We start from the raw sequence: 12,620 nt of genomic DNA on the forward strand, positions 1-12,620 counted from the left end.
AATTGTCGGCATTGCCTGGTGTTTCCAAATCTCATACTACACCCTATCACCCTATGGGTAATGGTAAAACTGAAAGGTTTAACCATACCCTGGGTGATATGATAAGGTCCATGCCTCCGAGGTCTAAAGCTAATTGGCCTCAGATGTTGAACAAGCTGACCTTTTCATACAATTGTACCAGACATGAGCCTACTGGCTACCCACCTTTTTTTGATGTTTTGTCGTACCCCAAGATTGCCAGTAGATGTTTTGTTTGAGAGTGTAATTTTGGATGGGGAGACTGTTGATGTGAGTAAATATGTTCAGTCTCTGGGAAAGGATTTAAGGGAGGCAATGTCGCTTGCACAAAAAAATGCACATCGGCAGCAGAAAAAAAACAGGCTGAACATTACAACCGCAAATGCAAGGGTCATTCATTAGAGTTGGGTGATAGAGTCCTTCTGGCAAACAAAGGGGAAAAAGAAAGTTAGCAGATCGTTGGGAAAGCTCAGTGTACATTGTTGTGGGTAAGAACTGTTCTTTGAATATGTACAAGATTCGCCACCCAGTAAATGGTCGTGTCAAAACTGTGCATCGAAACCCGTTAATGCCTGTTAACTTTCTTCCATTGCCTGCTTGGGAGGATTCGGTGAGTTCAGAATGTGACTTGAGCTCGATTTGTGATTCGTCAAGTACTGACATCCAGAAAAGTGACACTGTAGACAGAACTTCTCAATGGATTGTTGATTTAGATGTAGTTGCAGGGATGGATAATGGTGCACTGAAAGATGATGTAATTCAAAGTGGTGAACATGAGATTTGTGATCATGAAGGGGAACAACAAACTGAACAGGTCGAAGGGGCAGAGTGTCAGGACATTTCTGAAAGAATGTCCAATCCTTCATTGTCTTTGTACATTGCCTCAAATGATGAGACATCACTTATATCATATATTCATATATTCAACTGTCATTGTGATGAGAGGCACAGAAACATCAGAAGCAGAAAGTGACAACCGCTTTATGGTGTGAGGTCTCTTTTATTATCAAAACTCACATCGGAGGAGAAACCCCATTACACTTGCACAGGAAATAAAAATTATCGAGATAAATTTGGCCCGGTTTTGGCCAGTTCTATTAGGATCTGGAAAAGGGTGAAACGTCTGATGGGAGGACCTTTCAAAAAACAAATTCTTATGGCACAACTTCCGTAGACATCCTCCATTTCCTCTCATCCCATGTGGGATTGAATCACACCACCCTCTGGTCGGCTGCCTCTTTCTTTAATATAGTGTATAGTAAACTTAATGATCACACTGCAAAGCCTCTTTCTAAAAGACATATATGGAATGGTGAATTAACAGATTTTGATTTATAGGTCGACAGGGAGAGGGTGTGTTCTAACCTAATCTTAATTTAGGGAGAGGTTTTGTTTGCTCTCCTTGGAGATTTCTTCTCAAGATAAGTTTTGTTTTATTGCATGGCTACAGTTTATTGGCTTAATTCATTTCATAAGGAAATAATTTCTCTCCTTTCAAGAGTGACTGACTGAATGGGAACGTCTCAGTTACATATGGTAACCCTCGTTCCCCGAAGGAGGGAACGGAGACATCACGTCTGTTGTACCACTGCTGAGCGGCCAGGTCTCCACTTGACTTCTCAGCGAAAAACTGATATGCATTGCACTTGCTGCCTTTTTATGCTGACGCTGTGAACAGCAGCAGTTGGATTCAATAATTGCATGGCGATGTGCATTGGCTCATTCAGTTTACACTCAAAAAAGATCCCTCCTGCAGGGATCAAGGGGTTACCATACATAACTGAGACGTTTACTGACATCATGATCCTGATCTGTGATTTCTGTGATCTTGAGACTCAAACCTCAATACACAGATGTTTTTAAAGTTAAAATCGGTACACTAATTTTCTCTCTGTTGATCTTGAAGGAGACTCAGTTTCATTTCTACAGCTGAAGTTGGTTTACTGCAAGAATTAGTTATAAAAGCAAATCACTATTACATCAATATAAAGAACACGTGCAATAGCAGTTAAACATCCTGCGTATATTTACAGCAAGCACACATTAAATAACGGCCTCAATAACAGATGAAGAATGAGACTGAACTCTTAAATCTCAGATGAAAGCCCCTCACAAGTGTTTTTCTCTGACTGTGGATTATGATTGTGAAACCACTGAATCCGGCTGAGCTTCCTCCGTCCCGTCGCTCCTGCTGTTCTCCTGGTTTTGTGTGTTCAGTAGAGGATTCATCTCATGTGACTCTGCTGGGTTCTGGTTCTGGCTCTGGTTCTGGTTCTGGTTCTGGTTCGATCCAGTGGCTGAATCTGCTGTTGCATTCTGGAGTCAGAATCAGACAGACTTTAACATGTGTTCTTCAGCAGCAGTGATTAATAAATGAAGGAAACAGAAGCAGTGATCTACAGTCATCTCTGTGCTTCTGGAGAGCAGTGATTCTGACACTAACCTGAGATTCCTGATTGTGTGATCCAGCATCTGCAGCTCGACAAGACTTCATTGCCTTCTGTGTTCAAGACAAGACAGTTCATTCACACAGATATTAATTAAATGTACGTATTTCTGCTTTTTGGTCAGTTATTTAAAGGTGCAGTCAGTAATTTTGTCCACCTTTTTTTAAGAAAAGAAAAGCATGTTTGACAAATCAAATGACATCAGTGGTCAGTAAATGTAATTAAGCAAAATTACAAGAACTGTATTTCAATAAAACTCAAGTGAAGCACAAATTCTCCAAAACAATACTTGAGTAATGAAGTTAATTTACACATCTGTCTCTTTATTAGTATAGACTTTGGTTTGTAGAATCAGTTCATCAGGTGACAAATCAAACCAGAAACATTTGCTTGCGTCTAAACTGATGTGTGTTTAAGACTTCAGTCATACAAACCAGAGAAACATCCAATCACCAAGTGCACCTTTAACACACTGCAGGAAAATAAATCAAATCTGATTTACATTAAATCTAATATTAACCTGACATGACTGCAGACATGGTGTGATCCCTGAGGAGGAAAAGAGATTTACTTGATTAGCCTAGTTTAAAATAAATATAGTAAAATGTATATGAAAAACATTTCGTTCATGCAAAGTATACTACAAATACATTTACATATTTATGTGCTTAATAAAATGCCCTGCAATTGTACTTGTAATATACTAAACTGGTATATTTAAAATCTGTTAAATTGGAACAACTAATTTTGTGTTTAATGCACTTTAATTGTGGAGAAGTAGTGCTGAAATTTGACTAAAGATGGAACTATTGCAAATATATTTCAGGTACACTTTGAAGATCTTGCATTTAAAGACCAATATAGAGATCATACAATCCTTAGTGATATTAAAACATATTTTAGGCTTTATATTAACAGTTGGCCTAGTGAGTTTGACTCCTAACCCTAGGGATCAATTACAAATTATCATTACTTACCTATAAGGCCCTAAATGGTTTAGCTCCTGCGTACCTAACTAGCCTTCTACCACGCTACAACCCATCACGCACCCTAAGGTCACAAAACGCTGGACTTTTGGTAGTTCCTAGGAGAGCAAAGTCCACTAAAGGAGGTAGAGCTTTTTCACATTTGGCTCCCAAACTCTGGAATAGCCTTCCTGATAATGTTCGGGGTTCAGATACACTCTCTCTGTTTAAATCTAGATTAAAAACGCATCTCTTTCGCCAAGCATTCAAATAATGTATCTCTTAAATTGTGAGTGTAGTTGCATCTGATCAAATGCGCATTCTTAATCTTTATCTTTGGTTAAACTTATTAATTTTACTTAATTTTCTCTAAAGCTGCTTTGCAATAATTTATATCTTGAAAAGCACTATACAAATAAACTTGATTTGAACTGAACTGAAATACTGAAAAGTTGTAAAACGGATCATTTATTTCCTGAAAGTGACGCATTCTTAAGATTGTATTTTTAAATGAAATCAAAAATCCCTTAAACAAATATGAGGGAAATAAATCCCCTAGAGTGAATGTGATTTGTTTAATGATCTTTATGTTCAGGTTATACTCACAGGGTTCAAATACCATTAAAACCATCAGAAATAAAGTGAAGAGGAATTCAGAGGAGAAGACCACGATTCTCATGTCTCCCATCACTCCTTCACCATTAACTGAAGATGACAATAAACAACAGTGCTTTATTTATGACACTCGTATTCACCAGCCAACAGCATGAAGTGCTGATTATTATGCTAAGTGTCATAATTAACATCTGTGATTGCAAATGAGAATAATCTGATCAAAGTAACTTTGAGATAAAGCTGATTTCTATGGAAGGCATTTTCTGCCAAATTTAAATAAATAAATGAAATGATTAAAATTAAAACCAGATTAACGATTTCATTACAGAAAACTGTACGCAAAATATGTGACAAAATTGAGAATGAAATTAAATTATTTCATTTTCACGGTGACATACCTGTCAAATTGAAAAATAAAATGCAATTGGTGATTTCACATTTCATTTTCAATACAGTCTCGAGGCAAGACTGCCAATATTAAAATGAAAAGCCAAACGTGAAAAAGAAACTACAAATACAGTTTTTACAAAGCTCTTTATTAACGCTCACGCAATAATAGTGACACAATTCAAATTTAAATGTAAATTTTACTTGTCATTTTAATTCCTCTTTTATTTCACTGTTTTCATTTTCGTTTTCATTTTCAAAGACAATCTGCATGCAAATTATATGTTAATGAGTGGGTGTGGCTCAATTACGTTGTTACGTGGAGGAGCTATAATGGCGGTTATGGCCAGTATAGCAGCAGAATTAAACCAGCTAGCAAACATTTCGGATGATAATGACTTTATTTTGCTATGAGTTTAATCTATCTTGGATAGGGGTGCTCCGATCACGATCAGCCGATCGTTAATGCGCATCTCGTCAGTAAAGCCGGTTCTCTAATCAGCGGTTAATTCCATCAGGTGCGTGATTTCACATAGAGCAGCTGTTACTACACAGAGCCGTTGTTAACTGAGAAGATGCGCAAATCCGCGTTCATTTCCAGCGTTTATTGGCGCATCTTCTTAGTTAACAACGGCTTTGTGTAGTAACAGCTGCTCTATGTGAAATCACGTACCTGATGGAATTAACCATTAGACGCTTCCAAGGCGTTTGATCGAATAAATCATTCTAAGCTTTTTTTAAAATTACAAGAAAGAGGAGTTCCCCCTTATATTATAAGAATTTTACTCTTTTGGTATATACATCAAACCTTAAAAGTACAATGGGGTAATTCCGTTTCGGAACCGTTCTATATGACAAATGGGTTTCGGCAGGGTGGGCTATTGTCACCCCTTCTTTTTAATCTCTACATGGATGGTCTTTCTGTGGACTTAAATGACTGTAAGACTGGATGTCTGATAGGTGATAGTATTTTTAATCATTTGATGTATGCGGATGATGTTGTCATTTTGTCTCCGTATAGTGTAGGCCTACAACAATTGCTTCGAATTTGCTCAAATTATGGTAAGCAGCATGACATAAAATTTAATATTAAAAAGAGTGTAATCATGATTGTTAAAACCCAAGAGGACCAAAAGATGAACTTTCCTTCTTTATATTTAGATGATAAAGTTTTAAATGTAGTAACTAAAGTAAAGTACCTAGGCCACATCATTAAAGATGATCTAAACGATGATGATGATGTGCAGCGCCAGTGCTGTAAATTGTATGGGCAAGCCAATATGCTGGCTCGTAAGTTTTCTATGTGTTCAGACGATGTGAAAATAACTCTATTCAGAGCATACTGTACTTATTTCTATACAGCCCACCTGTGGTGTAAATATTCTAAAGCAAAGATGAGAAAGTTACAGGTAGCATATAATGATGCTCTTAGAATTTTACTTAAGGTCCCAAGGTGGTCAAGTGCAAGTCAAATGTTTGTGGCTAATAATATACCCATGTTGAATGCTGTCTTAAGGAAGTATATGTACAGTTGCATATGTCGGATGAATGATTCAAAAAATAGTATCATAAGAGACTTAAATAATAAGGTATTTTTCCTGTTTCTGGAAGCATTGGAGAGAAAGCTTGTATGTTTTTTAAATTATGTATGTTGTTTTTGTCTATGGATGTTGTAAGTTATTTATATGGACCCATGGGTCTGAAATAAAGAATTAATAATAATAATAATAATAATAATAATAATAATAATAATAATAATAATAATAATAATAATAATAATAATAACCGCTGATTAGACGAATGCTGGTCAGGCTGGTTGTTTCTTCCACGTTCTAATGCTGCAGCAGCTTCCCACAAAAGCTCACTAACAGATTCGCCATGTCTCGATTACAATATATTCACATTTTAATGTCGTTTCACACATTGGTTCAACCACCATTCAACTCATGCACACGAGACTTCGACGACTGTCTCTAGCGCCGTTACTTGAATAAGCCACACCCACTCATTAACATATAATTTGCATGCAGGTTGTCTTTCAAAATGAAAACGAAAATGAAAACAGTGAAATAAAAGAGGAATTAAAATGACAAGTAAAATTTACATTTAAATTTGAATTGTGTCACTATTATTGCGTGAGCGTTAATAAAGAGCTTTGTAAAAACTGTATGTGTAGTTTCTTTTTGTTTGCTTTTCATTTTAATATTGGCAGACTTGCCTCAAGACTCTATTGAAAATGAAATGTGAAATCACCAATTGCATTTTATTTTTCAATTTGACAGGTATGTCACCGTGAAAATGATATCATTTAATTTCATTCTCAATTTTGTCACATATTTTGCGTACAGTTTTCTGTAATGAAATCGTTAATCTGGTTTTAATTTTAATTTTAATCATTTCATTAATTTATTTAAATTTGGCAGAAAATGCCTTCCATAGATTTCAGCCTCACATTGAAATTGTACCACACAGTTCAGATTCGAAAGATGTATTACTTTATTATATGCATTTACCACAAAGTTCATGGTTTATATGCAGAAATAATGTCTGTAATTTTATAATGAGTTCACTCACCTGTTTTGAAGATCAGTTCAGTCATCAGAGCAACAGAGTTCAGTAACACAACACCGACTGATCCAAACACATACACAGCTACAACACGAGCAAGAGCTGAAAGATCAAATCATACAGTTTAATATCAGCACCATTAGATAAAATTAACACAATCACCAATACAGAGAAGAAACAACAAATTAATGTATTTGATCTCAACATTTTTCTACATTTGAGTTTTGGTCTGTTTGGAGTTTGATTTGAGGCCTTAAATATAATCAGGAGAAATCTGCTTCATGAAGCAAATAAGAACAAAACAAAATCATTCACAAATATGTAGAATAAAAAGGCTTTTTTTGTTGTTGTTGTTTTTACATGACAGCAACAATATTCATACACAAAAAAAACAAATAAATACATACATCATACATAAATGTTTCACAGACGTTTGTTCTTGATTGAGGAAACATTACAGCAAAATATCAGCTTGAGACACCCACACGTGACAAGAAGGATTTCATGATAAACACTTTTAAAACTAAACTAAATTAAAGCTTTGCTAGGACGGTAAATGCTGAATAATAGAAACTACGATGTAGAAAAACAGTGAAATTTTACAGTAAAATTTAAAGCAACAGCTGCGGTAGCCAGACCCTCATCGTAAAAAAAACAAAAAAAAAAACAGTTTGCAGCATTTCAGGATTTATGAATTTAACTTAAATTTACAGTGAATAGTGTATTTAATATAAAGCTAATATATAATCTTACTGAACTACTAAAATCTTTTTTTGTATCTTTATAACACATGAAAATGATAAGGAAGTTACTAATAAATCAAATCTCATCACAAGCAGCTTTCACACAAACTGAGGAAAATAGTAATGCAATTAACATAAGATATAACAATATCCTAATGCATATATCTTATAAAAAAGAGAGAGAAAAAAAACAACATATTCCCCATATATAGTAATGGAACTCACCATTAACCAGTTTAAAGGTTTTTAATATTGAATTTTATAGTCTTTAACTGTTAAAATTATGATAATATTTTACAATGTAGAGACGCAATCTCTTTCAGAGAAGTGAAGATAATAAATGAGAGCTGATAGTGAAAATCAGTGAGGAGATGATCAGAGCAGATAATCGTAATACTGTACCCCATGATCGAAATGAGCGTGCAAAGTTCCACAATGCCCAGAATAACTGGAGAAATGCAATCATACAGGCCCATCCGACACCATCTGAACACCAACAAACAAATCAGCTTCAGCATGTGTTCTTTTCTGACAAACAAACACTTCACTTTAGCAGAAATGTAAGATGTTTCAGTTTCTGATTCATATCATATTATCATACCCTTTTCATTTTCCAGAGCTATGATGTAGAAATAGACCATTACAGCATTGACCAGTAACATGAAAGTTAACCACACTGATCTCCTGACCGCAGGTGAACCTGAAAAACAGATTTTTTATATATATTATATATATATATATATATATATTTTTTTTTTTAACTGCAAATCTTTGTTTGACACCGACTGAATAAAAAAACAAAACAATTTTTTTAAATAAGTTGAAAAGAAAAAGTTAATCAAAGTTGTTAGTGGAGAAGAATGGGTATTGATTTGGATTTAGGACAAGTTCGATGAAAGGTTTTGATACACTTCCAATTTTGACTACCATAATATTTGAACATCTCACAAATGCTCAAAACACAGATTTTTCAGTCTGAAATCACTGGAAGTATTTCTATTCTTATTTAACCCTCCAATCAAAAATCTGTGAAGTTGAGAAATTAATGTCTAACAGAGCGCATTTATGAATTATAGTCTGGTCGAATGCTAGGTCAGTCACAGTTGTATCCAGCTTCCCTGTATACCAAACTATACTTGTATTTGAAATTATGAGTTTCAGCTTCTACCCTCTGGAAGAGATTTTTAGTTCAAGTTCAAATCTTTATTGTCATTGTTACAAGTAGCATGAAATGAAAGTGCCATCCAATCAGTGTATCAAACATGATCAACAAAACATATAAAAACTGCTAAAATATAAAAAATAATATAATAAAACAAACCCACAGCAAACATTCTATTTTAGCAGCATTGAGTGTAGTAACTGCTGTAGAATAAAAAACTGTTCTTAAATCTATTAGTTCTTGTTTTAATTACTCTGTACCATCTACCTGATGGGAGCATTTCAAATAATGAATGTTCAGGGTATGACGTGTCCTTTATAATGTTCTGGGCTTTCATAAGGCAGTGAGAGTGGTGCAATTCTTCCCGAGTGGGAAGAGGACATCCAAAGATCCTCTGCGAAGTTTTAATAACCCTCTAAAGTGTTTTCTTCTGTGCTACTTGGCAGGAACTGTACCATATACATATACAGAACATGATGATGCTCTCAATGGAGCTCCGATAAAAGGACACCAGCAGTCTCTGGGTGATGTTGTTCTTCCTAGGCACCCTCAGGAAGTGCAGTCTCTGCTGACCCTTTTTCAGCAGCTCAGGTGAGATCCTCCTCAATGTGGACTCCCAGAAAGTGGAATTCCGACACCCTCTCCACACAGTCCCGGCTGATGTACAGTTGTTAGATATCTGTTTTCTTCCTCCTGTAATCTATAATGACCTTCTTGAGATGTTGAGTAACAGATTGTTCTCTCCACACCATACTGTCAGCCACTCCACCTCGTACCAATAAACAGTATCATCCCCCTGGCGATGAGCCCCACCACTTCCCCACTTCATCACTACTGGGGTGAGTGCAAATGGCCGGTAATCATTGAAACTACTAATATGTGGCGTTTCTTAGGCTGGGGAAATATGTAAGTATGTCTCGCCTCATCCTCTGCCACTGTGAGGGTGAAATTTCTGTGGGCCATAGGATGATGTGTGGTTGTGTTTGGTTGCTCCATTTCGAGGCGAGCAAAGAAGTTTAGCTCCTCTGCAAGCGAGGCATTACATTCTACAACACCAAAGTTTGTCCTGCAGCTGGTGAGATGCTGGACTCCCTGCCACACCTGTATGCTGTTGTTGCTGTCCAAGTGGTCTTGGATCCTACTCCTATAGTCCAACTTGCCCTCTCTGATGACTCTCTTCAGGTTAGCTCGGGTAACACTACAGATAACCCTGTTTCCACACCTGAAGGCAGTGTTCCTTTCTTCTGTAGCTGCCAAAAATCATGGTTCATCCAGGGCTTATGGTTGGGATAGACCTGGATGCATTTGTCCACAGTGACAATGTCTATGCAGTTCTTAATATAACACATAACACTGTCCTCCAGGTCTGGATGTTGGTCAACCCCAGTTAGTCCTGTCGAAACAGTCCTGTAGCTGCTGAGAGGCACCCTCAGGCCAAGTTTTTACAGTCTATGTGATGGTAAGATCTGTTTTCCTGAAGGGGGCATATGCAGGGATTAAAAGCAGAGACAAGTGGTCCGAATGGCCCAGGTGTGGTAATGCTCTAGCCCTGTAGCCTAGCTTGATGCTTGAGTAGACCTTTTCCAGTATGTTAGCTCCTCTTTTAGCACATGCTGATGAAATCTAGGGAGCACTGACCTAAGATCTGCATGATTAAAGTCCCCTGCTAAGATATGAACAGCATCAAGATACCTGCTCTGCTGACTAGTAACACTGTCATGTAAAGGTTTGATAGCCGAGTTAGCATTAGCATCCGTTGGGATGTAAACAGAAGTTATCATGACAGTGAACTCTCTTGTGAGGATAATGAACCTGCATTTAACAATCACATACTCCAGGTCTGGGGAGCAGTGACTGTACAGTCACTGTGTTACTACACCAGTTGTTATTGACATAAACACATAGCCCCCCTTCATGCTCTTATCGGAGCCCTTTGTCCTGTTAGAACACTTTGATGTGTAGCATACTAGTTCAATGGCAGAGTCCAGGATGAGTGAATGAAGCCAGGTCTCTGTGATCAACAGAATGCAGCTTTCCTTCATGATGTTGATATTCACAACCTGTAGCCTCACTTCATCCATCTTGTTGGCAAGTGATCTGGCATTCGTCAGAAAAAGGCTGGGATGCGTTGGTCTGTGTGACTTCCTCTGTAGCCTAGCTAACGTGGTGGCACTACAGCCTTTCTTCTGCTTCCTCTCCTTCACCTCATCGAGTGGATGGTAATCTATGGAGAGCCGGGGCTCTTCGCTATATCCACTGGGATCTTATGTGAATGGAGAAACTGGGCTGTAACTATCTTCACATAACAAACTCCTATCCTAAGGAGATTGTGCTGGCTGTAAGTGAAATTTGCCCGACAGAATGACCATAAGACAAGAAAAAACACGTACATAAATTGCTAACCAAAGCACAGTGGTGTAAAACAAAGCATTATAAAAACAGCTTTGTTCCTTCTGTTTTAACTGTGGTAAATTAACGCCAGGATGATGAACTTTTGAGCACTTGTATCATGTATCATTCTATTGATATTTGTTGTTTTTAAATGTGTTTTGAATTTGTGTGTTAAGGATGGATCTCACTGTCAATTTACTGCAAAACAAATTTATCTGCGAGTATGAATTAACTAACCTAACCTTATATATTAATCAGATTATAATGTCATGAGTTATTAGTGTTTACATCAGGGATCAGACTATAATTTATCAAACACTTACAGCCCATTTTTTGACCACATAGCACATCCCAATCGTATCTCGTCACTGTGAGAAACACTGGTAAAACTGCAACAATGAAGAATGCTGGAAACAGAAGAGTGATTATATTAATGCAGAAACCGAGATTCACAGACATAGCAACAGATTCTCATTTTTTTGTTTATTATATCCATCACTCATCATATTTAGAGTATGAGATTAGCTACTGCCGTGAAAATTAAAATGGTTTTATTTGCAGAATTTTAAAGCATGGTAATATATAGGGTAAATATATTGTAGACCATTGAATTTAAGGAGGATTAGGAGCAGAACAAAAAAACAAAAACAAATGAGCAATATCATATATCATTTAGGCATATTATTACAACCCGAATTCCGGAAAAGTTGGGACGTTTTTTAAATTTTAATAAAATGAAAACTAAAGGAATTTCAAATCACATGAGCCAATATTTTATTCACAATAGAACATAGATAACGTAGCAAATGTTTAAACCGAGAAATTTTACACTTTTATCCACTTAATTAGCTCATTTAAAATTTAATGCCTGCTACAGGTCTCAAAAAAGTTGGCACGGGGGCAACAAATGGCTAAAAAAGCAAGCAGTTTTGAAAAGATTCAGCTGGGAGAACATCTAGTGATTAATTAAGTTAACTGATATCAGGTCTGTAACATGATTAGCTATAAAAGCTTTGTCTTAGAGAAGCAGAGTCTCTCAGAAGTAAAGATGGGCAGAGGCTCTCCAATCTGTGAAAGACTGCGTAGAAAAATTGTGGAAAACTTTAAAAACAATGTTCCTCAACGTCAAATTGCAAAGGCTTTGCAAATCTCATCATCTACAGTGCATAACATCATCAAAAGATTCAGAGAAACTGGAGAAATCTCTGTGCGTAAGGGACAAGGCCGGAGACCTTTATTGGATGCCCGTGGTCTTCGGGCTCTCAGACGACACTGCATCACTCATCGGCATGATTGTGTCAATGACATTACTAAATGGGCCCAG

At 36.7% G+C, this 12,620-nt stretch overlaps 1 protein-coding gene across 1 annotated transcript in view; it reads right to left on the reverse strand.

The window, feature by feature from the left end:
- Positions 1-2,147: 2,147 nt before the first annotated feature.
- LOC132149782 (uncharacterized) overlaps positions 2,148-12,620 on the reverse strand; it is an 80,194-nt gene continuing 69,721 nt past the window's right edge. Inside the window, exons 11-18 of the mRNA XM_059559181.1 lie at positions 11,620-11,703; positions 8,345-8,443; positions 8,146-8,229; positions 7,007-7,102; positions 4,037-4,135; positions 2,986-3,014; positions 2,462-2,518; positions 2,148-2,334 (exon numbers count right to left, since the gene is read on the reverse strand). Coding sequence (XP_059415164.1) covers positions 2,155-2,334; positions 2,462-2,518; positions 2,986-3,014; positions 4,037-4,135; positions 7,007-7,102; positions 8,146-8,229; positions 8,345-8,443; positions 11,620-11,703 — 728 coding nt within the window. The 3' untranslated portion in view covers positions 2,148-2,154. The remainder of the gene's footprint in view (positions 2,335-2,461; positions 2,519-2,985; positions 3,015-4,036; positions 4,136-7,006; positions 7,103-8,145; positions 8,230-8,344; positions 8,444-11,619; positions 11,704-12,620) is intronic.

Source organism: Carassius carassius, chromosome 9 (genome assembly GCF_963082965.1).
Source record: "Carassius carassius chromosome 9, fCarCar2.1, whole genome shotgun sequence".
Lineage (NCBI taxonomy): Eukaryota > Metazoa > Chordata > Actinopteri > Cypriniformes > Cyprinidae > Carassius > Carassius carassius.